Below are 27,759 nucleotides of genomic sequence, written 5' to 3'. Positions count from 1 at the left end.
CCCCAACCACCGCAGATCCCACGACCCCCAGGGACCTGGAGACCCCCCCCCGAGCGCAGATCCCACGACCCCCGCGCCCGCTACTCGGGGAGGGGCTGTGCTGAGCCCACGTATCAGACACCACGCAGTGTGTTATCCTTTAATGAAGAGCTGGTCGGGGTGGGCCGCTCTCCCCCGGGGCCCCTGTGCAGCAGACGCCCCTCACCATGGCCACCTCTGAGGCAGAGCGGCCCCCAGCCAGGGCGCCCTCCTGAGGGGTCAGTTCGCAGGGGCCTCGGAGAGGTGTTCATCTCTCGGACCTAGGATCGTGGCAGCAGCAAAGGCCGGAGGCAACTAAACTGAGGTCAGGGCTGACAGAGGGGAGGGCGGGACAGCCAGTGCGGCCCCTTTTCCTCTCTGAATCCCCACGGGACCAAGGCCAGCGCTCAGGAACAGTCCGGTTTCGCCACGGGCTGGGGGCTCTTCCCGCCACTCCGGAAGTCTTTCGTACCTGACGCCCCGCAGACTGACGTCACCCAGACAACAGCCCACAGGGCCACCGGGCTCGGGGAGCAGGCTGGGCACCAGGCCATCAGCCGCACGGGCCCAGGCCTGCGAGGTGAGTCCAGCAGGGTCCAGGCCGGAGCCACCAGCAGACCGGGAGTCACCTTCCACTAACTCTGCTTGTCAGGCACTACAGGCATCTAAGGAGGTGGTCGCTCCCTCGAGGTTCCAGGCTCCCCAGGTGGGGCTGAGGCAACAGCAGGGCTCACTGGGTCCCTAGAGGTCCGTGACCTTGTTCTCCACGGCCGCTGCGATCTGCTGCAGCCGATAGCCTAGCTGCATCTTTTGGGCCGTGCCGTCCTCCTCCAGAGCAGTGATGATCTGAAACACAGAGGCCACCGTCAGGGAGACCTCCAGCCTCCTCAGATACTGGGGCACAATTCACTGTACCCTCACTACTTCCGGTGTGACCTCAGGGCTGGGCCAGGGGGAGGGAAGAGCACCCACAAAGTCGCTACTGTGTCTAAGGAGCAGCGGTGTGGGGAACTGAAGGACCTATCACCCACGGTAACAAATACTCACTTGCTCCGGGAAAACCTTTCTCGGTGGAGGCCAGCCCCAACCGCCAAGCCGGCCTTGAAGCCCTGCTACAACTACCCTGCTCCCCTGCCCACCAGGCCACAAGCATTTACTGAATTCCTATGTGCCAGGTGCTGGGCAAGGAGCAGGGACCCAACAATGACAGATGTGATCCTGGCCTCGTGGGACTCATGTGTGGGAGACAGATACTGACCAGACGTGAAAAACGACCTAACCGCAAATGGGCCGCCACAGAGGGGCGGTGGAAACCAGGAGAGGCTCGCCCGCTGTGTCCCCTGCTCCCCCACACTGTGCATCAGTCCCTTATGAAAGGACTTTCACTCCAGGCCTGGGCCAGGAGGAGGATCCTTATCTCGGAACAGCAACGGCCACATCCTGGTGTCATGCAAACATCTGGACAGACGATTTTGGCAGACATTCAGGAGGCTGACTGGTGGGTGCTCTGGTCTTGGGGGCCTGTCCAGGAATCCCCCAGAAAGACGGCTCCATGGTGACCTCACTCACCCACACCCTGTGCCTGGGCCCTCCTCTCTGGCCCATGCAGCTCAGAGGTGACTGGGTACTGCACACTGTCACCCGTGGCCTGTGTAGGCCTGTGCAGAGATCTGAGGCGGGGCAAGGTCAGGGCAGAGATGGCAGCTGTGTGGCCCTCCTAGCACATCCTACCTACCACCTCCAGGCCCTGGTAGATCCTCACCATCACCACGACCGCTGCCACCATGCCTGCGAGCCCTGCTGAGGGGCCCGGGTGCAGGGTGGGGACAGGTCAGAGCACAGCCCATACCAGGAAGCACGTCTGAAAAGCCCAGCACGCAGCGCCTCCCCTATCCTGTGCTGGGGGAGACCTGAAGGCCCCCCCTTGAGAATCACAGGGCCGGACACCTTTCTACATCCTATCCTCAGCCCCCCGGTCAGGCCCCAGGGTTCTGCCCACCTGGTCATAGTATTTGTTGATATATTTGTAGAGTTCATGTAGGGCCACTCGTGCTCCTAGGTCTCCAGAGTAGTTCTAGGGAAGACAGAGGTGACAGATGAGGGTGCCACCAGCCACCAGAGGAGGCTCAGAACCCAGGGAAGAGGTGGGACGAGTCAGGGGCCAGGGAGGGGAGGAAGGGACGAGCCCTGCAGCGGGAAGCAGAGCCCCGCTGCCGACCCAGGACCCCAGAGCAGGCGCGCTCAACTGGGGACAGGACGGGCCACAGGGCCTCCTCGGTGGAGACACCCCAGGTCTGCAGTTTCAGCATGGTGTGGGGTCCAGCTGGGACCCTGTGTCATCCCAGGGGACTGCAGAGCCAGGCAGGAGAGATGCTGCTCTGATCCCACTCAAGTCTTCCCTGAGGTCACACCCAGGCCCTCAGCAGGGACACGTGGGGACAGCAGAGCTGAGATCACTTAACTTGTGCAGCTCTTATGGGGATGAAATGAGCAAATAATCAAAGCACTCCCGACAGAGAAACACTCCAAAATCGTAGCTATTATCACGGTGGTCATGACCATCATCATTTCAGAAACAGTTTATAGCCCCGGGGTTGATGTTTGGGGCTGCTTCAGGAGCAGGGGGGGGCACGTCACAGCACCCCGGGAAGCAGAGCAATGGAAGGCCCGGGCAGGCCGACCCGGGCAGCCCTGGGCTGAACCCCAGCAACGTCGCCGCCTTGGGGCCGTCGCCCACAGACCCCAACGAGGGCTGCATGCATACAGGCACCTGGCTGAGTCAGGTGAACAGGCGGCTGCCAGGACAAGACCCCTGCTGCTTTCTGATGACATGCTGGGAGCCCTGTTTTATTAAAGTGGCAATCGAATCATTCTGCTGAGGTCCCAAGAGCTTCCCTGCAAAGGAGCAGTGTGGAGGGGCTGGACGCTCGTGGCAGGACGCCTGTGCTTTTAGCCCAAGAAGCAGAGGGAAGGCCGTACCCGGGACAGCTCGGCCAGGACGGAGTTCATCTCTTGATCACTGGCCGGGACGGTCTGTCTGATGTCTGCATAGTACCTGCCAGAGATCACGGGATGGCAGCTGCTGGGAAAACAAACCCACTCCTCACCCCGCCGGGGCCACCCCTGGGCCTCAGCTGTCAATACACAGCAGTCCGTCCACCCTGGCCCCCTCCAGACCCTTCCTCTGCCCTCGTACCTTTCCACCATCCGCTTGTACCGGGGGATGTCCCGAGCATACAGAAGTTTGTTGATGGGGGAGTCCTGGGTGCCAGCAGGCAGGCAGGCAGCAGAAGGAGAAAGGAGGAGAACCCTGTGAGCGGGACCAACTGTCCCAACTTTCCCAGCACTGCTTTAGTTCTAAAAATCCCAACTTCCACCCTAGCCGGTGACACAGCGGAGAGAGCGTCATTCTGGAGCACAGAAGTTGCTAGCTTGAGCCTGGGGTCACCAGCTTGATCCCAGGGTTGCCAGCGAGATCCTGAGGGAGCTGGCTTGACCCCAAAGTCACCAATTTGAGCCCAGGATCAGGGCTCAATCCCGAGGGCACTGGCTTGACCTCAAGCCCAGGACACGTATAAGAAGCAAATAATGGGTGCACGGTGGAAAAATGAGTTGATGATTCTGATTCTCTCTCTCTCTCAACCCCCCCCCCCCAAAAAAAAAATCAAAGGCCCAGGAACGCCCCTCAGATCCAGGCAACCGAGATGACTCATCACTCTTGCCCATTTCCTTCTGCAAGGACTTCCGCTCCTTCCTTCCGTCAACCCAAGTCCCCACCTGCTTCTGGCAGGGAACTGGCATGCATGGCAGGAAGGGGACAGTGCTGGGTGTAGCCTTTGCTGCTTTCCACGTGCTATCCATTCCCCATGTGGTCGTTTTAAAAATCAGAAAATGGACCCAGTCAATTGGCCAGGTCAACTCACTCCTGAATGGCAGATCTGGGATTCAAAGCAAGTATCTCAAATCAGAGCCCACAGTTCTCACAGACTCAGACACATCCTCTACCACCAACCTGGGGCCACTCCCAGCTCTGCCCCAGCGGCTGTGGGCTCTGGGCAGCAGGCTTCCTTTCTCTGGACCTGCAGTCTCATCCTGATGCTGCTGGGAGGCCGAGGCAAGATGGCACCGCCCCTCAGCAGGGACACAGCCCGGGCCGAGGCAGTATGCATGCCTTCTCGGTGGAGGCCACCGGGCATTCCCGGTTGGACTATTCCTGAGCTACCCAGGGAGCATTTGCACTATGCTGGGAAGGAGAGGCGGTGTGCAGATCAGAGGGAACACCCAGCCATGTCATAGCATGCCCCGTGGAGGTGGCCCTGGGTCCTGCTGCGGTCCTGTGGCATTCAGCTTATTGGGCAGAGCAAAGATGGTTCACAGGACAGCACTACAGAGTGGAACTTCCCACTGTTTCTCCACAGAGGTGTGGAGATGGATCTCCCAAGAGGTCACAGGGTAATTACTAGGGTCTGTACTAAACAGAGCAAAGTACACGGACCTGAGGGCCCTGCCTGCTGGGTGACCCCTATGTCACAGGACTCTCTAGGTTCTGACTACAGTGACAACAGAGCCCCACCCTCTGTGCTGCCAGACAGCCCTGACCACTTCTCTCTGACTCCCCTGCCCCAGCACGCCTCCCAAGCCCTGGCCCCGCCCCGGACTCTCCCCTGGTCCGTGCTGGCAGGTAGACTCACCGCCCGCTCAGAAATCAAATGTACCAGACAGCCTACAGAGCGGCCCCACAATCCTAGAACCCACGTCTCCACTTGGAAGCTGCCTGGAGGCCCCACTGCCTCAGACTCACCTCCTCCAAGTCTGAGCTCACTACGACCAGAAGCCCAGGGATCCCAAGTGACCCCTCTGTCCTCCTCATCCCCGACACCAACCTACAGCTTCTGGCTGCCCCACACCCCTGGTCCGCCTCGAACCTGGCCACTGCTCACCCTACGGGCAGCACAGACTCCTCTGCAGACCTAGGCTCCAGTCACCCCAATGCGCAGTTGCCTAACTAACTCTCAGGCCTGACGCCTACCACTCCCAGCCCGTTCCCAGACCTGCAGTGCCTCCGAATGCCCCCTCAGCGTAAGCCCTCACCTAGTGGCCCGGGCCCCTGGTCACCCCCACAGGCTGCACCTGCTGCTATGTCTGAACCCCGTGAATCAGCACACAGCAGCCCTGGCCCTGCTCATCCTTGAAGACTGGGCAGCATCACCTCCCAGGGAGCCCAGGGACAACGCCTGGCCTGGGGCCTGGAGGCAGAGGCCTGCCACGGCCCTCCTCCTCCACGTTCCCAGGAGGGCCTGGAATCTGGGCGCAGGAACATACAGCACAGCCCACCCCCGGCTGGGCCCCGCCCACGACCTGAACGTGCTCCCAGACCCGACCACTCACCCGGCCCAGCTTGTGGTCGGCCAGGGTGCAGGCATCCATGAAGGTCTGTGCGATGACCAGGAGCACTGCATCCATGTTATCAGACGTTTGCACGTCAAACACGAACTGTGGGTTTTTGATTATGTTGATCCAGAACCTCAGCGGCAAGCTGCGAGCGGGGCAGGCAGGACTGGTGAGCACGCTGCGCCGGCAGGAGCAGAGAGACCCTGCGCATGCGCACCTGGGCCCCAACCTCCCCCGCCCACCACCACCTGTTGGTCTTCCAGATATGGACAGTGTCCTGGTCGGAGATGCCGTGCTGCTGCGCCTGCTCATCCAGGAGGTCAAAGAAGTACTTCACAGCGAGTGGCACGGGGCGGCTGGTGCTGAGAATCACCTGGAACAGGTCGTCCACAAACTTCTGCAGGGTGCCCTGCAGGGGACAGGAAGCAACGCGGCATGGTCAGCAAGGGGTCCTCAGCCACAGCCCAGCCTGACACTCGTGGCACTAGATCCTGGTGTAAGCCCCACACCAGCCCCAAATCCCACAGGTGGCTACTGTCCCCCCACCACAGACCCCTCTGCCGCTGCCGGTCCCACCCTGCCCCACCTTCATGGACAGCAGGCGGGTCAGGTAGATCTCCGGAATGGCCTTGGCTCGCTCCCGCTCCCCGCCCCGCAGGCTGCCCCTTCTCGGCCTGGGCGGCTCGGGCTCCTCGCTGGGCTTCACCAGGTGCCAGGGCCGGATGCCCCCCTCGTCCACATCCTCCAGCATCGGGGTCCCTGTGCCAAGACCCCACTGCTTGCCACCCCTCATCACGTGGCCGTCTCCCATGAGCCCGGGGGTCCTGCCGACTCCCAGGAGTGGGGGCACTTGGGGAGGGTTCTTCTGGGTAGAAGGGAAGTAGACATCAGCACCGCCTAAGGTCCCGGGTTCCTTCCTCCATTCCTGGGCAAAGCAAGGGCAGGCGCCGGGACAGGGCGGAGGTGGGTACTCACTCTCGCCAGGAACATAATCTTGGTTTTCCCGAAGAACATGCTTGGTGAGGCAGGGGACCAGGGCCACAGTTGCTCCGTCTGGGACCTGCCAACCACAGCTAGTGACCCCTCCACCAGCCGCCCCCACCATGCCCCTCCTCCGGCCCCCACCCCTCCCACCTTGTAATGCTGAAGGGTGTTCAAGCGCCTCCACAGACCCTGGACCTCAGAAGTCACATCCTCATCAGAAAGAATGAGATGCCCAGCCACTCCAGACCGCCACTCTGCAAGGGCAAGGCGGGACTTGGTCCAGGGCTTCCAGGACACCCTTTCTACAGTGGAACCTACTTCTTCCTCTCTGGGGACACAGGCCCCTCCATCGGGCGCAGCCCCACCCAACCTCTCCAAAGACCAGGAGTCGGAGCCTCTCACCAGGTGAGAGGTCGCCCCTATAGAGCCCAGCTCTGTCCTCACTTAAAACCCCGCCCCCCCTCAAACCGGGAGAGCTGCCTGCAGAGCAGGTCCAGGAACCGCCCAGCCCAGTTCTGGCTCCGTGTCCCCTCCACCCTCACCGACATCCAAGGTGCGGGGGTCTGGCCGCTGAGCAAGAGGCATTCCTTTATAGAGCTGGTCCAGCATCTTCTCCTTGGCCTGGGAGATGGTGTCACAGTCCAGGACCTTCGCCGGCACACCCTGGGCCTCTCCCGCCCCAGGCCCCACAGCCAGCAGCACATTCAAGGTCTGCACAGGACACACGGGAGCAGTCAGGGTTCACGTCCCATGTGCAATGACCAAGACACAGGCCAAGGGCAGGGACAACCCATGAGCAATCCAGCAGCGGCCCCCTCCCCGTGACCCCAGCCCTGGGCACAGTGTACCAGTAAATATCTACGGAGTGAAGGGCAGAAAAAATGAGCGAGCACAAGTCGCTCTTAATTCAGGTCCCCAATCTCCTGGCTCAGCTGGTCAGGCTGAGGCACCTGAGGGAAGTCCCTACCAGCCTAACAGAGGAGCATGAATGGGATTTTCCCAAAGGAATTCTGGGTGGGTCACTAAGGGTGACCCAGAGGGACCCAGAGGGACCTAACGGGTAGGTCTGCCAGGGTGGCTCCCAGCCTGGTGGGCATATCACGTCCCTGGCAGGACAATGAGACCGTGGCCAGGCAAACAGGCTCTGGCACAGCAAGGACTTGGACTGGGCCCGGCAGGGCTGGCTGCTCCCCAGTGCCTGGCTGTGCACGCCCTGGCCCACCCCAAGCCCGGGACTCTCTGAGGCCCTATCCTCAAGGTCTGGCCCTCAAGCTTCCATTCTGCTGAGCTAGTCTAAAGCTCCCTCTCTCACAGCGAGCTAGAGGTCTGGCTGGCTCTAGCCCCAGTCAGACAGCCACATGCACTCACATGTGCTCACGCCACCAAGACTGACACTCCAGCGCACGCGCGCGCGCACACACACAACACACACACACACACACACACGCAGACCCCCTCACCAGGGGACGGTACTCCACATCCTCTCTGAGAAGGCGGTTGTCGTTCAGGGTGTATTTGGCTTTGCCAGTCACACTGTCCACTGGCCCCTTGTCCACTTGATGCTTGATTCCACGGAAGAGCATGTACAGAGGTTCCCCTACTGCATCCTGGGGGAGTGGCAGGCAGTCAGAGCCCTGGGAGCAGGTGACAGGCTCGGGCAGAAGTGTAGGGAACATGACCCACGCTGGGGAAGGGGACAGGCTGCAGGCTGCAGAGGGCTCAAGGTGTCTGAGGACATGCTGGGCAGGCGTGCACCGGTTGCCTGGGAGCCCGGGAGCTGTGGGGTTTGGAGGCCGCCCCTTTCTGCAGGGGAGCGCCATCCACCTCCGCCTCCCTCACCCTGACGAAGGTGTACAGGCAGATGGACATCCAGTTGGTGAGCAGCTTCTCCACCACGGTCTCTGTCCTGGTATGACAGGGAAGGGGGGACAAGGGAGGCAGGGTTAGCAGGCGGGGCTCCCTACTCTGCAGAGCTCTGGGCCCTGGAGGTCCTGACTCAGGTCCCGGCCGCAGGTGGCCACAGCAACCAGGCCCCCACTGTCCCCAACAAGCACACAGACCTGCGCAGCATCAGCTTGGGGTTCTTGGCCACATACTGGGCCACCAGGTCACTGAGCAGGGTGCGCAGGATGTCCGTGAAGTACTCCAGCTTCCCGTGCAATGCCACGGTGAGCAGAGAGGCCACGTAGGCGCGGTCCCGCGCGGAGAAGGTGCGCTGGCTCTCCAGGGTGTGGATGAACTAGCATCGGGGAGAGAGGACGGGGTGAGGGGGGCGATTCAGAACCCTGGGGTGGAGAAGGGGCGGCACAGGCAGGCCAGGTGGGTCTGGGTGTGCGTGGCAGGGAGGGGGGTGCCAGGGCAGGGCTGGCACCTTGGTGAGGAAAAGCTTGCTGTTGAGCAGGTTGGAGAGCTGCCCCAGCCCTTGTTCCACAGTGGGTCGCCTGCTCTCAGGCACGCCCAGGTCCCGGTGCAAGGGGGACTCCTGGTGCCCAGGGAAGAAGATCCTCTCGGCATACACCTTATAGTCCAGGAAGGGAATGCCGCTGCCCAGGAGGTCACTGGTGAGATCTGTCATCTCGGTCATAAGGTCTGTTGGGCAGAAGAGGCTGGGTTCGGGCGCCCGGGCCACGTGACGGGAGCAGGTGCGGGAGCCAGGGCCCCTTCCCTGCGGCCTCACCAGTGAACTCCTTCTTGCAGCGGTCCCGCACACTGCTCTCCAGGTTCTCCAGCTGGATCTGGACCTTCTTGTAGTCCCTCAGGGCCTGCTTGCTCTTCCTCCTGCTCAGCACCAAGGGCAGGATGGGAAAGGCTGGAGCTCTGGGGCTACGCAGCCCTGGCCTGCCTTAGCCAGCGGTCTTGCCCGGCCAGGCCCAGCCAAGCCAGGGCCTACACCAGAATCAGTGAGTCTGTGTCACACCCACCCATGTCCTGTTTCGTGCAGCACAGTTGAGCCTAGAGATCGCGAAGTATAACCAGGCCAAACCCACCTCTGACCTGTGTTTGTGAATAAAGATTTATTGGAACAGGGCCATGCTCGTGTGTTTGCATACTGTTTACAGCTGCTTTGGGGCTCTCGCGGCAGAGTTGAGCAGTTGCAACCGAGACCGCCTGGTCCATAAAGTCTGAGATATTTACTCCCCGGCCCTTTGTAGGAAGTTTGTTGACCCCTGGTCTAGTTGGCCCCTCCCCAACCCAGCCACCTCTGGCAGCACCCACCTGTATATGAGAACAATGATGATGACTCCCAGCGCCAGAAGAGAGGTGCCCACCCCCAAGCCCACCTGGGCTGCCAGGGGGAAAGCCACAGGGCTCTCGCCATCATACTGCACGTGGCCCAGCGAGAAGCGCAGGTTCCCCATCTGCACCTGCACGGGAAGTCTCCTGTGAGCAAGGCTTCTGCGCAGGCCTGACGCCTGGCCCTGCCCCGGGGCCGCCCACTGACCGTGAACTCGGGCAGAGCGTCAGGCGCCTCCAGCGAAGCCTGGTGCCGGGGCAGGGGCTGCTCCGCAGGGGGCTCGCAGTATAGGTGGTACCGGGTCAGTGTCTTCACCACGCAGGGGCCGTCCCCTATCATGGCCACAACCTCCTCCTTGGACATCGCCAGGTCCAGGTTCTCCCCCTGGAACATGGGTCGCTGCTCGGTCATTCAGAACTCTTTCCCGAGGGGATGAGCGGGTGGTCACTCAGATCCTGTCTTCCCAAATGCGGGAGGGATGATCCCGAGACCCCCTCCCCAGAGCAGGGCTGATGGGGCCTCACACCTCTTCCCCTGCACATGGGGTGACAGTCCCTTGGATGTCTTCCAAGCTGCCACACCCTGTCCTGACGCTTCTCTATCTTTCTTCCTCAGGAGCTCAAAGTCTGGAGACTAGAGAGTTGTCCCAAATTCTGCCCAGTTGCCTAACAAAGCCGGAGCCCCTACTATGACCACTGGCCCCACCGGTGCATGTGCCAAACACGTTACATACTGTCACAGACATCTGCCACGTGGTATGTCAGGACCTAGGCTACAGGGGCCAGGCCCTGCCAGGTGCGACAGGCTAGGCACCCCACCAGCCCCCTCAGCCCAGCCACATGAAGGGTGAGCCACCAGGTGCGCCTGCTGTCCCTTGTGAGGCAGTCGCGCACCCCCCAGACCCCCTCCACCACACACAGCAGTACCGTCCGGCCACGTGGGGGGTCTCGGGTACCACCGTGTCCCAGTCGGAACAGTACCTCCACAGACAGCACGCTTCCAGGCTTGTGCCGGAAGGGTGTGGTGGGGTCTTCAGGGTTGAGGGGCTGCAGCGTGGGGTCAGGCTCATAGGAGAAGGGGGTGTGGCTCAGTGTGGCGAAGTCAAAGACGAGGTTGTCGAGGACAAATTCCACCTGGACCCGGGGGTCCTCCGGCAGGCCCGGGAGGGCAGGTGTGCGGCACAGGATGAGCCGGGAGGAGTTCACGTGGCAGGGCTCCTCAAACTGGGGCGGAGGAGGGACAGTGGCGGGGTCAGTGAAGGGCCTGCAGGAAGGGGGCCCACAAAGGTGTCCCCGCCGCTCCCGGCTGCCCACAGTGTCGGGGAGGGGCGGGGCGGGGTGGGGGGTGAGGCGGGCGGCGGCTAGGCCCGCGCAGGCCGGGGGTGCCCGTGGGCGGTGTCCTACGTGCTGAGCAGCACAGGAGGTCCCCGGGGAGCACGCGGTCTCGGGGCTCACGTGGCGCCTCCGCCCCAGCTCCTGGCCCGGCCTCAGCGCTCTCGGCGCCGCCGTCGCCCGGATCCTCGGTGTTTGCACCACATCCAAATTCTGGCCGTGGACACGCACCTCACGTCCTCCGCTGCAACACAGCCCGCGAGCCAGTCGTGGCTTTGAGACCCAGGCGTTAAAGCACAGCCTGGGCCCAGCTCGGTTAGCTCAACCCCTGCTCACAGCCACCCGAGCCTTCTCCCCACAGCGCCCCACATGAAGCCCTACAGCCCCCCGTGGACTGGACCCGCAGAGACCCCCCCAGCCACATGCCATGCAGCCAGGCCCTTGGCCTTGCACCTGAGGAAGCTCTTGGTGGGGCCCGCAGAGGTGACGTTGGGGTCTGAGGTGTACTCGAACTGGCTGTGTTGAAGCTTCCTCTCAGTGGCCCCAAACCACACGGCCACTGGGAGTGTGGCAGGCCCGGGGTGTGGGCTGGTCTCACACCACAGCTGCTCCGCCTGCTGCCCCTGCAGCCTAGGGAAGGGAGGCAAGACTGGAGGGCAGGCCGGGCTGCCCGGAGGGGTCGCAGGGAGGAGGAAGGGATGATCCCAGGACACGGGACCCCTCGGGCCTCAGGTCACTTCCCTGCAGTGCGGACTGCCATCACCATGGGGGACAGGACTGGAGGGCAGGCCGGGCTGCCCGGAGGGGTCGCAGGGAGGAGGAAGGGGTGATCCCAGGACACGGGACCCCTCAGGCCTCAGGTCACTTCCCTGCAGTGCGGACTGCCATCACCATGGGGGACCCTGCAGGCTGCACTTCCCACGACAGCCCCGGCTTCGGGGAGTCAGGCCACTGTCTGATGGAGCACTCTCTCCCTTCCCGTCCCCCCAACACCCCACCCCTCCATCTCTTCTCCCTGGAGTGCACGGAGTTTTGCAAAATGAGAAAGGAGCCCTCACAGGTGACAAGGCTGGTCTCCAACCACCACTCGGATGTCCTCCAGCCGCCCCGTTAGGAGCTTGGAGCCGCGCAGGGTGAGGCGGGTGCCCCCAGCTCGGGGGCCTCGTGAGGGGAAGACGGAATGCACCTTCGGGTCCTATGGGGAGGACAGGGATAGACAGGCGTTGGGCCAGAAACGGAGTGCTGGGGGAGCCCGAGACAGGCGAAAGGGCCCTGGGGTGGGGAGCCCCGAGAGGTAAAACCACAGGGTCTGGGAGGAGCCACCGGCAGGGGAGGCCTGGTGGCAGCTGGGAGAAGAGGGGCTCGGGTCAGGCACCTGGTAGGCAAAGCTGTGCTCCGAGACGCCACGTCCTCTTCCTGGCACCTCCACTGTCACAGCACCTGCCACCTCCTCCCCGCTGGCCTCAGTGATACACACAAGGCTGTAGGCACAGAGCAGGCTGGGGTTCCAGGTTGCACCAAGGGCCCCTCCAGCTGACCTGGCTGCCCCTCTCTGCTCCACTTAGGTGGTCTCCCCACTCCCCACCCTCCCGGAGACTGATACAATTCCTCTCCCTGCAGAGGGAAGGCCTAACGGCACACCGGGAGGCCCTGACAGCTGAGAATCAACACTCACAGTTTCCACTATTCAAGGTGAACCCGAGCCCCCTAACAAGGAAGAATTTCTCTGTGTGGCACAAATTTACAAAGGATCCCTGGACGGCTGGTTGTGGCGGCGAGCTGCTGAGCTAACCTGTGGGCCTAACGTGTGCACAGCACCCCTTGCAAAGGTGCTGGGAAATTGATTTCCTCATGAAAAAAAAGTCCCTGAGAACCTCCAGTCAGGTCTGGGGATAGACCTGAATGGGCAGTGAGCAATCTAAGAAAATGCTGGGTCTTAGCCAGAAAACAGAGAAGCCTGGGGCAAATGAATTTCCACAACGTAAAGCCTGTCGTGGCTTAAACTCTGTGACATTGTCACAGTCACAGAGAAAAGGGAACAAGTGATGTGTAAACTACCCAGCCAGAGTCCTTAGCCAGAATATATTTTAACCACTTTATAAATCACTTCAGTCTCATGGTTCTAGAATCATTAACAGTCTAGACAATTGCCTCAAGGTCTCAGTCATAACACATTTAGGGGAAAACCACATGCTTTAAGTCTTGTTTAAAACACAGGTTACCCGGCCCCAAAGTGAGCCACAGACCCAGATCTCCACGGCTGAGGCTAAGGGCCTGCTCTGTGGCGGTTTGGGGCAGGGTGTCCAGGTAACCCTGACGTATGGCTGGATTTGAGACTGGCTAATTGTGGAGCTCTCCTTGGGGGATGGCCCATGTATGCACTTTTGGGATCCTCCAACTACCAGCTAGGTTCCTATGAACTAGAACCTCCGGAAGCCATGAGCCTGGGAGGGCAGCGGGGGTCCTGGGGCCTGGCCTGAGGATCCCGGCACTCGGCAGGGGTGCCACAATTCTACCCTCTGGAGGAGCTCCCTCAGGACAGTGCTTGGGAAGGAAGGGGCAGCTGGCTGGAGGGCCAGCCCCTGAACACTGTTGTCTGGGATCTGAAGGCCCTGCTGCCACAACTACATCCACGGTCACTCTGGAACCCAGGTGAGAACACCTTGGTGGAACCGGGAAGCAGAGCCACTGTCGGACAGCTCCAGGCAGTGGCCGGGCCCTGAGCCCAGGAACGAACGCCTAGCAGCCCCGGCCAGGGGGCTGCGGGTCTGTGCATGATGACAACAACCTGAGCACCGAGGCATCGTGACCAGAACCAGGGAAGGAGGGACAGGGGAGAGCAGAGGAGCTGCGGGTGAGCGGCCCTGAGCAGGAGAGCCAACCACAGAGCCCACGGGGCCCACCCTGCTCCTGGCGGTCCAGCCAGCTCACCTGCTAGAGACCTCGTACTCCTGAGCGTCCACCACACAGGGCAGCCCAGCCACGCTGACCGTGTCCTGCACGTCCTGCACGTGCTGGCCCAGGTTGGAGCCCCTGATGGTGACACGGGTGCCTCCGTCGACAGGCCCAGTCAGTGGGTCCACCTGTTCCGGAACAAGGAACGCTCACCTCCACCCGCCTGCCGACCCCGGGGCAGTGTGGAGAGACACGCCCAACCTCCCGTGTTGGGGCCCCCGGACCCACAGCAGCCCCCCCCCCTTCCGTCCAGGGAGAGCAGTAAGGAAGGGACACGGCAGCGTTTCAACACACCGAGTGGATGAAGGGCGCAGGGCACTGGGTGGCCACAGCCTCGGCCTCACCGCAGGCTTCCCTGGCCACGCAACGTGGACGCTCCCCCTTGCACCACACACAGCCATACTGGGGCATGGCGGTTTGGCAGCGGCTGCAGTCCCCATGTCCCACGGAACAGTCATAGAGGACCACTGGAGCGGCAGAGACGAACGTGAGAGGCAGGCCTGGCCGCGCCCTGTTGCCGCCAGCCAGCCCCAGCAGCCCCAGGGGGCTCACCGTGCAGCCCGTCTGCACTGTCCACGCGCAGACGGCCAGCCCGGCGCAGAAACAGCCCCACGCGGAGCTCGGGCTGCAGAACCTCGTAGCTGAGCTGGAGAAAGGGGGGTGGGGTGAGTCTGGGGCTTCGACAGGCAGCAGGCCTGGCGGGGGGTCAGGGAAAGGACTGAAACGACTCGTTGTGGGAATACAAAGTCGGAGGTCAGAGCTGGGGTGCAGGGAACCCAGGGTAACAGGGTCAGAGCTACAAAACTCCTCAGGGACAAAGGGCCAGAGGCAGAACTGGACTGTAGGGACCGGGTGGGGCCACTGGTGAGAGGTTAGAGCTGGGCCTCAGGGACTCCGTGGGACACGGAATCAGAGATCAGAGATGGGGTACCAGACTCCCTCATGGTCAGAGGGTTAGAGATGGGGGTACCAGACTCCCTCATGGTCAGAGGGTTAGAGATGGGGGTACCAGACTCCCTCATGGTCAGAGGGTTAGAGATGGGGGTACCAGACTCCCTCATGGTCAGAGGGTTAGAGATGGGGGTACCAGACTCCCTCATGGTCAGAGGGTTAGAGATGGGGGTACCAGACTCCCTCATGGTCAGAGGGTTAGAGATGGGGGTACCAGACTCCCTCATGGTCACAGGGTTAGAGATGGGGGTACCAGACTCCCTCATGGTCAGAGGGTTAGAGATGGGGGTACCAGACTCCCTCATGGTCAGAGGGTTAGAGATGGGGGTACCAGACTCCCTCATGGTCAGAGGGTCAGAGATGGGGTACCAGACTCCCTCATGGTCAGAGGGTTAGAGATGGGGTACCAGACTCCCTCATGGTCAGAGGGTTAGAGATGGGGGTACCAGACTCCCTCATGGTCAGAGGGTTAGAGATGGGGTACCAGACTCCCTCATGGTCAGAGGGTTAGAGATGGGGGTACCAGACTCCCTCAAGGTCAGAGGGTTAGAGATGGGGGTACCAGACTCCCTCAAGGTCAGAGGGTTAGAGATGGGGGTACCAGACTCCCTCATGGTCAGAGGGTTAGAGATGGGGGTACCAGACTCCCTCATGGTCAGAGGGTTAGAGATGGGGGTACCAGACTCCCTCATGGTCACAGGGTCAGAGCTTGGGCAGAGATGGGGGTGGCGTAGCCAGCCTGTGGCTGTAGCAGCCCTGCCCACCAGGCCCTCAAGCTCTGTACCTGGTGCTGCTGGCACACGACATGGCATCGGGTATCAGGAGGAGGCTCACACTCCACCTGGGCCGCGACCACCACCTCCCGGCCCTCCAGCTCCATCACACACTCGTTGTCTCCGGGGCTGTCCTGAGGGCAGAGGACGTGTGGTGGGGCAGCTTTAGCAGCGGGGTCTGTTGAGCCCCGCAGGGACCCGGCACGGCCCTGTCCCTGTCCTCCAGGGCTGGTCTATAACTTGCCAACAGCCAAGGAGGTCGGGACAGCTGCAGGCAGGGCACGCTCACCTGGAAGAGGCGCAGGTTCCGGCCCAGCAGCTGCACTTCGCGCTCCACGTGAACCGGCATCAGCGTGGAGCCTTGAACACTCTCCACACAAGGGCAGGAGCCTGCCCCCCAGCTCACCTCTTCCTGCAGGCACCAAGAGCAGGGCATGCCGTGGAGCCCGCCGCCCGCTCGGTTCTCCCCCACACAGAAGCCCGCCCCCCACCCCTGCTCCCCGCCCGCCGATCCCCACCGGCGCAGACCCGTAAGGCCGGCCGCGGGCGACCGGCCCGGTCCCCTCCCAAGGCCTCCTCCCCGGGCCGGGCCTCACCAGCTCCCAGAGCCCGGGGCTGTCGTACTGGTAGTCGAGGCTGGACAGGAGGATGTGGGGGGCGGGGGCACCCTCGCGCTCAGCCGAGTCTCCATCACCTGAGAGGAGGGTGGAAGTGGAGAAGGCGGGCGGGTCACCCCCCGGCCACTTGTCCGCCTCGGGCAGCTCGCCGCCTTCTCTCAGGAGCCAGTCCGGAGCGGGCGTCGCAGAGCCGGTGGCCCCTGGGAAAGCAGTGGCGGGAGCGGTGCTGGGGGGCCGGGCTGGGGGTGCTGTGGTGGGGAAGGCCTCGGGGCTGGGGGCCGCCGGGCCCGGGGGCAGCGTCGCTGCATCTGTGGATGACGGTGTGGAAGCCGGGAAGTCCTTCGGTGTGGCCGAGGGCCCGAAGTCGGGGACAGTGGGGGCAGCAGGGATAGTGGAGACAGCAGTGGCTGGTCCATCCAGGAGCTGGGGAGGTAGGGGGCCCTCCGAGGCAGGGGTTGGGCTGGGCAGGGAAGGCCCAGCCTCGGGGAGAGCCTCCAAGGCTGTGGCCGAGGACGGAGTGGCAGGCCCCCCAGGAAGGGGGTCCGGAGCTGGGGTGACTGTGGTCTGGGGTGCTGCGGGGGGGGCTGTATCTTGCGTAGGAGGGGCTGGGGAGAGAAGGGGGCGCTGAGGGGGAGGCAGAGAAAGACAGGAGGGGCCACTCAGCAGGCGGGCGCAGGCGCAGGCAGCAGGCAGCAGGCAGCAGGCAGCAGGCAGGCAAAGGAAGTGTTAGGAGGAAAGGAGACCAAGGAAAAGAAAAACAAAAACAGCCCATTAATTCTCCACCGGAGAAAGGGGAAGGCAGGCTCAGGGCGTCTGTGCTGAGGTGGGGCCCGGGGCCCGGGGCTCGGACCTCCCTGCCGCTCAGCTCTAAATGTCCGAGGACGGGGACAGCCTTCTCCAGCGAGTCGTCACAACAGCAGCCCAGGGCAGGCTCACAACCGGGCCTCTGGGGGGGCAGGCAGGCACACAGACCCCGGGCCCGCAGAGCAACTCTCACCAGGGCACCCCAAACCCCACCCTGGAGTCACACTTACCTGTTGGCTGACCACAACGGGCCCAGCATCACACGAGGTCTTGTGCGTGCACAGGTGCTGCCAGACACACCAGTTACACCCCCAGCGGCTGCTCACACAGGCCTGGCACCTGCACAGAGCACAGCCGTGGGGCAAGGGGGCACCACAGGCACCCCCGGGCCTGGGGGGAAAGGTGGGGGACTCACTGCGCAGACGGGTGGAGGTCAGTGACGGCCACACAGTCATAGAAGGAGAGGGAAGCTCTGGCAATCACGACGGCACCAAACCTGAGCTCCATGCTCACGGAAACATGGTCTGCAACGGGGGAGAGAGCGCCAGCCCTGAGGAGCGGGGAGGGGCATCCAGACCCCAAGCCCATGTCCCGAGACCAGTGTGAGGTGAGCACCCCGAATGGGGAAGGGTCATGGGACACAGTCCACAGGACACAGAATGGGGACTTTAGAGGCTGGAGGACGACTGGGGGGCTTTTGGCTTGAATTCACACCTCAACTCAACCACACCCCCTGGAAGTGGGTAGGGCTCCCAGGCCCCAGGGCTGGCCCCTTCTCTCACCCACCGGCTCCTCTCGGCAGCGCTGGGGCCTCACTAGGGTCTGGGGAAGGGCACGTGACACCAGAACTGGTCAGCAGGGCAGGACTCTGGTATTCCCCAAAGTGGCAGGAATACGACTCCCCCGGCCACAAGGGTGGCAGGTCGGGAACCGAAAGGAAAACCTGCCAAGAGAAGCCAGGACACGCTGTCAGAGCCACTGGGCAGCAGATCAGGCCTTGCGCTTAAGGGGTACCCGGTGTAGGTAGGCCCCAGTGGCCACCAGCCCCCAAGCCTTCGCAAACACCCTCTGGCCTGGTTAGTACCAGATGGAGAAAGCAAAGCCCCAAGAGAAGTGACCTGGGCAAGGCCATGTGGTATGTGGAACATCTGACAGCAAAACCCAAGGTGTCAGCCCATCCTCGGAGCCCTCCCGCCAGGGCCCCGCCCGCTGGGTCATTCACCTCCCTCCTCTCCTCTCTGCTGAGGTTGGCAGGACTCATGGCTGCCACCTGCAGACAGCCCAGCTCAGACTGGAAGCTCCACAGCCATCGCTCTGGGCCCCGGCCCCGCGAGCACTCGGAACGGCGACTGCACCTGGGCAAGAATGGCCAGTGTCACAGGGTCACTGGGAGTTCATGGGACGGGACACCTACCACCCCGGGGACCTGGGCAACATCCTCAACTGGGCCATGACACCTGGTTGGATGTGCCCTGGCAAGGCAATGATACCCAGGGTGGCCTGACCAGGCGGTAGCACAGTGGATAGAGCGTCGGACTGGGATGCAGAGGACCCAGGTTCGAGACCCGAGGTCGCCAGCTTGAGGGCTCATCTGGTTTGAGCAGAAAGCTCACCAGCTTGAGCCCAAGGTCCCTGGCTAGAGCAAGGGGTCACTCGGTCTGCTGTAGCGCCCCCTCGCACCCCCCAACCCCCGTCAAGGCACATATGAGAAATCAATCAATGAGCAACTAAGGAGCCACAACGAAGAATTGATGTTTCTCATCTCTCTCCCTTCCCATCTGTCTGTCCCTCTCTCTGACTCTCTCTGTCTCTGCCACACACACACACACACACACACACACACACACACACACAATGATACTCAGGGTGGAGGGTGAAGTAGGGAACTGGGGCATCCAGAGGTCGGGGTGGAGTCATGGGCCAGCAATTCTGGACAGAGCGATGACACAGGAGCACTGGGGACGTGAGGCTGGGGTTAGAGCTGGGGTTGGGGAAAAGGTCAGGGTCAGCAGAGCACTGACCTGCCAAGAAGCACACACCACCCACAGTATGGGTCCCTGTGAGCAAGACAAGATGCACAGTCCAGGTGTTGAGCACAGGAGGCCACAGGAACCTTGAGAAGCTGTGACAGCAAAGAAGACTTGAGGCCAGCAATCCAAACACTCATGGCTCACCCAGGCATGGGTCTCTGGCCTCCCAGCAGGCAGACCCCAGATCTCGCTGGGCACTCACGGTGCTCTGGGTCATGACATACAGGTGCTCGAAGGACCCATCAAAGATAAGGTCTCTGTTCACCGCAGACCCTTGCTGGATGCTCTGTGTAGAGTATGGATGGTCATCACCTCCTGGGCCCAAGTATACCTGAGATCAGAAACCACAAGGTCTGGGACCCAAGTCCACGGCCACAGACCCAAGTTTCAGTTTCTCCTCTCCCTACAATGAAGCAATTTGTAGGTAGATTTCCTCCGGGGCAGTACAGGTCAGACCAGCCGGCTGGGGCAGGAGGGGGTGTCAGAAGGGGTGGGGATCACAGTTAAACACTCCCTAGCCCTAGGAAGAAGAGAACAGGTCCTCTTCCCCAGCCTCAGGCCAGGGGCACTCACAGTCCCATATCCCAGCCCCAGGGGGTCTCAGGGGTAGCTCTGCCCAGGCTGGGTTCCCAGCATCCTGTTCTCTCCGAACCCTGGGGCAGAGCCCAGTACTTCCTGTGGACTCACCCTGTGCAGCTGTCCTTGACTGTCACCCAGGAAAGCAATAGTGTGTCCATCCTCCGTGGTGACTGCCACAGCTGTTAGCTGAACCCCTGGCCACTCTAGAACTGGTGTGGCTTCCAGGGGGACACGGCTGGCCATGGGGCTGGGTGTGTGGTCTGAGCCACAGGGATAAGCATCCAGGGTGTCCTACAGACAGCAGGAAGCAGCAGGAAGGTCCTCCCTGGATAACTTCCTGCCCCATCCTCCCAGACAACCCCACTGCCTTTCCCAGGCTCTCTGCCTGTTCTCCCTGGACAATTCCATCTTCTCTGCTGGGCCTCCTGGGACAACCCCGTACCTGTCTCCAGGCTCTCTGCCAGCCCCTCCCTGACAACATCTCCCACAGTCACATCCGCGCCCTGCCTTGGTGGCTCATCGCCAGCTGCCTCCAACAGTCTCCAGCAAGTCCTTCCCCTTCTTTTGATCCCCACTTGTCCGGACCCCACCTTTGCCCATCCCTAGCCTGGGGGCTCCTTCCTTCAGCGGATGCACAAGCACACCTTCCTCCTGGACCACTTCTCCAAAGCCTCTCGCAGCTTGCGCCCTCGTCTCCAAACCCACTCTGCGCCCTAACACCTCACTTGACTCGCTTAGCTCCTGTGTGCGGTTTCTTCCCTTTTTAAATCCATTCTGAGGCTAGAGCCAAACCAGTCTTCACCTTATCTGCCTCCTTGCTCAAAAACCTAAAACAACAGGTCCCACTCCCCCACCCAGCCCCCCATTCTGGGCTGCTGTCCCTTTAGCTCAGAATTCCAAACATCCTCTCAGTTCGCCTACACAAACGCCACCCCTTCAGCACCCAGCCCAAGCCCACTGCTGACAGCTCTATCCCCCTGACGTCATGCTTCCCGCACGCACCGCCCCACCACCCAGACACAAAGGAAGTGACATCCGTAACATCCAGTGACCTGATCAGCCCCCCACACCACCACCGGCTTCCCTCAGACTCCCTGGCAGCTGCCTGGCAGTAAACGCCTGGCCAGCGGCCTGAGGCGGGTAAGTGCTGGGCCTCACCACAGGCAGCTGTGCGCAGTCGGAGTTGACGTCATACTCGATGTAGGCCGCCTCGGCCCCGTCCTCCGTGCGGCCCTCCCGCGTGTAGCAGGCGTCGCGCGTGCGATTGGCAAGGCGGTCCACCTCATCCAGCGGGAAGGCGCAGAGGGCAGAGGCCCCAGACGCCCCGGCAGCGGCCAGTGGGGGCCGGCCCACAGTGGGGGGAGCAGCTGAGGAGAACGCTGCGAAGAGCACCTCCCCCTGGGCCAGCTCGCTGGATGTGGCCACGGCGGCGGCCTGGATCAACCCGTAGCGGTCACCCTGGCAGGCCAGGGGCAACTCCACGTAGGAGTAATAGTGCTGGTCCCGGAGACACACGCGGGACACGTAGGCACGAAAGGCTCGGGACTGAGCCTGCAGGTCCCGCCGCAGGAACAGGAAGTAGGCGTTGGCCCCGCGCGCAAAGGCACTGACGAAGTGGTGGCTGTACTCAGAGAGGCGGCCCACGGCCAGCTTGGCCGTCTCCTCATAGGAGAAGGCAGCCTGGGGGTCTGATGGCCGCAAGGCCCGGGTTGTGATGGGAGGGATGCCGCCCCCCACCCCCCTGCTAGTATATCCCCGCCCCACGAACAGGAGGGGCTCCCCAGCCAAGCCCTGGGCCACCAGTCCGACAGTGCTGACTTCAGGGTCATTGGCAGCCACATACTGGGTGTCCCCTGGCCGCTCTGGCCGCAGCAGCAGCCGCTCGAGCTGCCCCAGGCCCCGCTGCTCACAGACGCCCTGGTGCACGCTCCCACACACCACCAGAGCCCCGGGGCTCACCAGGAGCAGCTGGTTCGGGTTGTTAGTAGGCTGGGCCTGCGGGCACTCGTCATGCACCACAGGTGGCAGGCAGTCCCTGCTATCTAACACAGGGCCAGTGGCCACCATGGCCTCCAGCTGCAGCCCCGGGCTCAGCTGGAACAGGAAGTTGGTGGCCCCCAGGTAGATGGTGCCCGAAGTGGGATCCCGTGCCAGGTGCTGCAGATGTGTGCCGTTGGGAATGAAGGCAGCTGGCGGAGGGGGCTGGAGGGTGAGGGCCCACCCGGCCCAGAGCACCTGGAGAAGAGCTGGGCCGAGGGAAGGCATGGTCACCTGGTAGGGAGAGAGGTGGGACAGGGCACAGGGGGCCACCGGTGAGGGATTAGGGTTTCAGATTGCCACGATGCCTCTCCTAGCCTGGGGGTGAGCAGGGGCACCATGGGCCAGGACAAGCCCAAGACCACATACCAGGAAGGGGTCAGCTCTTTCCTGGAAGCTTCGACGCTGCCCATTCTCTGCAGGCACCGTTCCCCCAGGAGACCCTGCCCCCGCCATCCTTGCCCTGCGCTGCCCGGTGTGACCCACCACGTGGTCCAAGGCACAGAGAGGGGGGAAGCCTCCCACCCCCAGGGACCAGGGCCTGGAAGGTGCAGGAGAGAGTAAGTGATGGGAAGGAGGGGCCCAAAGCCCAGAGGAGGGCACAGGCCCTCTTCACAGATGTCGGTTTCCTGGACAGAAGGAGGGGGGGGTGAGGTCCACGGGCCACTCGCATGTTAGGGCACGGCCAGAGGGGAGGAAGGGCCTTTCACGCCAGAATCCAGACGGGTAATAAGCACAGACTCAAAGGGCCAGAGAGAAGAGGGAGGTTAAGGCCGCCAGGAATGAGGCCTGACAAACAGGACCCCACCTAGAGAGCCCCGAGTAGAGGTGGGAGTCACACTTCTCCCAGATGCCCAGGTGTGAGGTCAGGCTCACCTGGCAGGGCTGGCTGGGTCAGGAGACAACAGCATGACCTGTGTAGGAGTCACCTAGCCGGGGAGAAAGCAGAGCATGCAGCTGGGGGCTGGGCTGCAGGCATGTAGAGGCAGCACAGAGGTACCCCCTTCCCCCTGCCCAGCCTGCTGCTGCTGGAACTGGGCCCGGCCTGGCCCTCGGCCACCAAACACATTCCACAGGGGACGCCGCCTCAGAGTCCACACAGGGAGGGGGAGGGCAGAGGAGCTGGGCACACTCAGGGCCTGGGAAAGGGCAGCTGGGAATTAGCCGCACGGCTGGCAGGGTCCTCAGCAGGGCCCTGTCCGCCTGCAGCCCCCTCTTCTCCCTTCTTGGCACACCCATTCTCACCCTCTGTCCGAATTACGCCCTATCAGGACACCAGGTTCCCCCTCCACACAGACCAGGGGCTGTTCTAGCCCAAACTGCTGCTCGCACGTAAACAGACACAAGCTTGCACCCACCAAGCAGTGTACGTACCACCCAGAGGTCTGCACACATGCACACACAAGTATGTGGGTGTTTGCACACATAGACATGCACACAGATCCAGTCTGTACATACAGAAACCCAGGCAGACACGGCACACAGACCCACCACTCACACTCAGATGTCTGTACAAAGACACAACCACACAGAGACAACCTCCTTACACAGAGAAACACACATCACACAAACATGCACTTTACACAGGAACGTGTCATACCCGTACACCAGACATACACACCAGCACCCACATTCAGACACACACCCACAGACACTCATGCACACTACCCCGGCTCAAGCCCTAAGCCCTAGGGGCTGCGGAAGCCAGGCCATCTCTTGCTATTTTCTCTCCAGCAGAGTCAAAGCAGAGTCAGGGCCCAGGATGGAAAAAGGGGATGCCCTAGAATAAGTCATCATGCCCAGCTGTGCCCCCCCTCAGGAACTCCCCAAACCTGGGGTGCCTGCTTTCCTCACAAGCCCCAGCTGTGGCCTGCTGGGACCAGGAAACCATGGCAACCCCAAGCCCAGTGGTCTCCAGCCAAGAGCCCCAAGGTCGGTGAGGTGCTGGGACAGGCTGCACAGCACAGGCCACACCATGCTCCCCCTACTTGCCTGTGCCCGGGCCACGTCGCCCAGCCCCTCCCACCACCCAGCTGCCAGCAGGCCTGTGGGAGAGCTTCCCTCAGCCCAGGTCAGCTCCTCCCAGCCAAGGGCTCCAGGCGGAGTCCCCAAGGCTGCCCTAGAGTGAGCCAGGCCCAGCCAAAGGCTCGGAGGAGGGTCCAGCAGCCCGGTGGGAGCCGTGGCCACAGCCCGGCTGGGCACTGCTCCCGAAATAGCTTGGGGGTTTCCATTTTTAGTGTGCAGAAAACAGGACAGCTCTATGGGAGCAGGAACAAGGCTGCCTCTGTTTGCCACCCGGGGGGGGGGGCGGGGTAAGGGGGCAGCAGGGAGAGTCGTGAACCGGCCAGCAGCCCAGGGCTGTGGCACAGCCAGGCTTCCCAGGAGCCCCCTGTCTCGTTTCCAAGGAATAAGGGAAGAAAGTTTCTTCCTCCAGGAAGACAGCATCTGCCTGAGGAGGGGAGGGGCCACCTCCTGCACCCGGGCTACTGCTCTCTCCCCGCCTGCCACCTCCTGGTTAGGGATGTGCCTGGACAGAGGGTCCATAGTTAGACCAACATCCACTCCTTTATTCGCTCACAAATATTTGTTCAGAGCCTTCTGTGTGCTAAGGTTCAGCCCTCAAGGGGCAGCAACCAAGACACTATCCAAATGTAAAATCCAAACTGTGTGGCCCAGAGGAAGATGGGTGGGATCCGAACAGCTCCTGGCGGGGCCACAGAGAAGGCTGGCACCGACCCGCTGGGAAAGGCGGCAGGTTGCCTCCATCGCTGAAACAGAGCCCAGTACTCCTCGCCCTTCCCCACTTACCACGGGGCAAGGGGGGCCGGACAAGGACAATTTCTCCTCGCTGGGCACTCCTTAACCTCTGCCACAGACCGCAGAGAAGCCCCCAGCCCTCCATCAATCCTACCTCACAGGCTCTTCAGGCAGAACCAGAGCATACCCCCCCACCCCCTGAATCTTGTGCCGGGTAAACGGTGGGGCCTGTGGCCTGTGATAACAGCCCCCACCCTCTCCCATCACATGCCAGCGCTCCCCCACGCGGCCTGAACTGCAGGCTGCTCCCACTGCCTGGAATGCCTACTCCCCCTCTATCCCATTAACTCAACTCCCAACCATCACTCCCCAGGGGAGCCTTCCTGGTCCTCCCAGGCAGCTGAGCCGACTCTGCGTGGTGGCTGTGCCATCTCTGCCTTGGGCTGAACAAAAAACAAGGCTGGCCTGACCTGTGGTGGCGCAGTGGATAAAGTGTCAACCTGGAAACGCTGAGGTCGCCAGTTCAAAACCCTGGGCTTGCCTGGTCAAGGCACATATGGGAGTTGATGCTTTCTGCTCCTCCCCCCTTCTCTCTCTCTCTCTCCCCTCTCTATAATGAATAAATAAAATCTTAAAAAAAAAAAAAACCAAAAAACAAGGCTGCTCTGACCACTACACATGATACAGTGCACACCTGACATCAGTGGTACCAAACAAGGGCCACTTTTCTCCCTGTCCCACCCTCCCACTCTGGACTCAAAGCTCCTTGAAGGCAGGGAATGTGGCTTTTGACTCAGAGGCCCCAGCAACTGGGACAGAACAGGTTACTACAGGTGCTTCTGGTAAGAACCCACATTCTATAGCCAAGGAAACCCAGCTAGCAGGGAAGACAGAGGGCTCTCGAAGCTACTTGGCCTCTCAATGGACAAGAGGTGAGCCCCACTGTTACTAATGAGCAGGCCAGAGCGGACTGAGAAAGAGGGTTTGGAGCCAGGCTTCATGTGCCCAACGTATACAGCCAGGGTCTCCTGCCCATTCCACAGACCTCAGGCCCATGCAGGCTCACAGCCAAAGCCTCCCTCCGCCTGTGTCCAGGCCGGTCTTGTGGGCTCTTCTGGCCCACCTTCCTCTGGACTTCTGCAGCGGAGCCCAAGGCTGCCTAGTTTCAGTCTGCAAACACAGGCACCTCCTGGGCCCTTCTGGGGCTGTCCTCACCGACCCAAGGGGCTCACAAACTCTGCCCTTCCACACCTGGAGAAGGGTCATACCCAGCCCTCATTTCCGGACTCCTGCAAATTTCTGGGAAACTGGCCTTTCCCTTCCCCGCTCCCGCGGGGCTCCCAGGGTTCGCTCAGAAGAGTTACTCATTGACAGAGCCGTAGTGCACACTGCTCGCACTGTTGTCTGTGTGTTGACTTGGGGTGGGAGGACCCACCATTTACCCGGCACAAGCGAGGGCTCAAAAACCGTCGTGTACTGACAGGGGGGCCCCCTTCTGCGGGTGGGTGGCAGGAGGGTCCCAGTCCGCATTTGAAGGGCTGCTACTACAGGAGGGGAAGCCTCCACTCCTCCCACCATACCCCACTGGCTCTTCCCCGGCCCGGGCCCCGGGCAAGGACCCCACCAGTGGTCCTGGGAGGGCGGGGAAGGGGCTGGCCGGTTCCGGCTGAGGCGGCGGCGGCGAGGAGGGGGCGCGGAGGAGCAGCTCCACCTCCTCCGTCTCCCAATCGCGTTTCAGGCGGAGCCGCCAGAGTTTCCCTTCACGCGGAGAAGTGTGGTCCCAACTCTCAGCACTGAAGCTGCCCACCACTCACCCGACCGCCCCAGCCCCGCGGGATTGAGGCCTCAGGCTCTTCCCCTCGAGGGCGTGCCGCGGCGCGGGGTCCCCACCACCTCGGCCCCGGCCCCGCACTTACCACCCGGCCGGGCCCCGCGGGACGAGCGCGCAGAAGCGGGTGCCGGCCGCTCCAGGCTCGAGATCTGCGCGCGGCGACCTCGCTGCACCCCCCTCGCCCCCTGGAGGTGGGTCTGGCGGAGCCAACGCCGTTACCCGGAGACCGAGGGGCGGAAAACTGCGCCCGCTGCCCGCCCCTCCCGCCGCGGCGCTGCCACCGCCGGGAACAAAGGAGACAAAGCCGCGTTGGCCGGGCCGGCTCCGCTCCTTCCCCCCGCGCCCGCCGGGCCGCCCTGCCCCCGCCCGCCGGCCAGGCCGGGCCGGAAGCAGCCGGGAGAGCTGGGCGCGCACCCCGAGCTGCCCAGGACCCCGCGTCCTAGCCCCCGCGGGCTCCGCTCTTCCCCGGGGCGAGGGGCTCGACCCCGCCCTTGTGAGGGGCAGGCAGCACCCCGGAGATTACCACAGCAGCACGGATCGCAGCCGGGGAGACGAAAGGGAGTGGAGCGCCGCGCACCGGCGGCCCCACCCCGCCCCGCCCCGGCCTGGCCTCACCTGCGCGCCGGGATGGAACTGGAATGGGGAACCCTCCAGGGATGGTAGGGCCGGGGCGGGGGTCGCGTCCCGCGCGCCCAGGTGTGGTGGTACAACGAGCGCCCGGGGTTCTTCCTGCCCGCCAGCGCCGGGCGGGACCCGCACCCCTCACCTGCTGTGCCTGTCGGCTAACCACCACCTCCGCCCCGCAGCGTCTGGAGCTTTCTCTCTTTCCCTTCCAATACCCGGCTCCTGTGGTTAGCCTCCTACAACTTTGTTTACCTGAACTCATAGGCGCGTAGTTTCTCCCACCGCGCTGGGTCCTGCCCATCGCCCCTACTCCGAGGACTCCCGAACAGGCAACCCCTCCTTCCGGCCCCCACCTCTGGCTTTGCGGGAAGAGCACAGGCATTGGGGCTGAGGCTGAGTTTGCGCCATCAGTAAGCCAAGTAACCTGACCCCCGGCACCCCCCACCGCGCGCGCGCGCGCACGTCTGTTTGCTCACCGGCAAGTGGAGGTGACACCACACCTAGCTCGGCTGTTAAAGGAGGGCACGTCGGCTGCAAAAGTACACAAGCAAGGGCGCATTTTCTGTCTTTTCTCCCAAGCCTGTACCTGGATCCACCCCAAGCTGAGAAGCCTTGGACAAGTCTGAACTCCCTCACTGGCAAATACCTGTGCACTGGGAGGGAGGAACCGCTGGCCAGAAGGGTTCTCTGCAGAGGCCCATTGTGCCCCCTGCTGGACCCTTCTCACCCTGGCCTGCCCATTGCAAACTCAGGAGCCAGGACTTGGCCCATTCTATAATATTAAGAGTTTTGGAGGACTTTGGCTGGAGACCATCGGGATGGCCTCTTGGGAGGCAAAATTT

The 27,759-nt window shown here is 62.4% G+C and overlaps 1 protein-coding gene across 6 annotated transcripts; it reads right to left on the bottom strand.

Moving 5' to 3' along the window:
- Positions 1-125: 125 nt before the first annotated feature.
- On the bottom strand, positions 126-27,363 carry PLXNB1 (plexin B1). Of its 6 annotated transcripts, none has more exons than XM_066351817.1 (38): positions 27,170-27,363; positions 22,582-22,634; positions 20,827-21,939; positions 19,777-19,959; positions 19,292-19,420; positions 19,081-19,181; positions 18,282-18,414; positions 17,842-18,002; positions 17,475-17,609; positions 17,290-17,398; positions 16,235-16,879; positions 15,928-16,050; positions 15,650-15,772; positions 14,467-14,560; positions 14,209-14,381; positions 13,891-14,042; positions 12,335-12,440; positions 12,018-12,154; positions 11,413-11,589; positions 11,032-11,203; positions 10,609-10,851; positions 9,836-10,012; positions 9,610-9,758; positions 9,071-9,171; positions 8,765-8,982; positions 8,454-8,632; positions 8,233-8,299; positions 7,854-8,000; positions 6,936-7,104; positions 6,544-6,647; positions 6,385-6,469; positions 5,996-6,168; positions 5,658-5,818; positions 5,407-5,554; positions 3,215-3,279; positions 2,998-3,073; positions 2,018-2,092; positions 126-864 (listed from the first exon to the last, which is right to left on the bottom strand). In XM_066351817.1, the coding sequence occupies exons 3-38, from the start codon at positions 21,931-21,933 to the stop codon at positions 760-762; spliced, it is 6,402 nt and encodes a 2,133-aa protein (XP_066207914.1). In that variant the 5' UTR covers positions 21,934-21,939; positions 22,582-22,634; positions 27,170-27,363; the 3' UTR covers positions 126-759. The 6 variants fall into 6 exon arrangements, with proteins under 6 accessions (XP_066207914.1, XP_066207916.1, XP_066207918.1 ...); XM_066351819.1 differs by lacking the exon at positions 27,170-27,363 and adding an exon at positions 27,060-27,118; XM_066351821.1 differs by lacking the exon at positions 27,170-27,363 and adding an exon at positions 26,909-26,929.
- Positions 27,364-27,759: the final 396 nt, after the last annotated feature.

The sequence above is a fragment of the Saccopteryx leptura genome, chromosome 10, assembly GCF_036850995.1.
Source record: "Saccopteryx leptura isolate mSacLep1 chromosome 10, mSacLep1_pri_phased_curated, whole genome shotgun sequence".
NCBI classification, from domain to species: domain Eukaryota; kingdom Metazoa; phylum Chordata; class Mammalia; order Chiroptera; family Emballonuridae; genus Saccopteryx; species Saccopteryx leptura.
This window is presented reverse-complemented; position numbering and strand designations above follow the sequence as displayed.

Bases quoted from the DNA above. Each gene is read 5' to 3' on its own strand.
- PLXNB1 (XM_066351817.1), bottom strand. From the start codon at position 21,933: ATGCCTTCCCTCGGCCCAGCTCTTCTCCAGGTGCTCTGGGCCGGGTGG. The intron at 6,648-6,935 runs GTGAGGGTGGAG...TTGCCCTTGCAG, and splicing joins CCCCCGCACCTTGGATGTCG to AGTGGCGGTCTGGAGTGGCT. The intron at 3,074-3,214 runs GTACGAGGGCAG...GATCTCTGGCAG, and splicing joins TACAAGCGGATGGTGGAAAG to GTACTATGCAGACATCAGAC.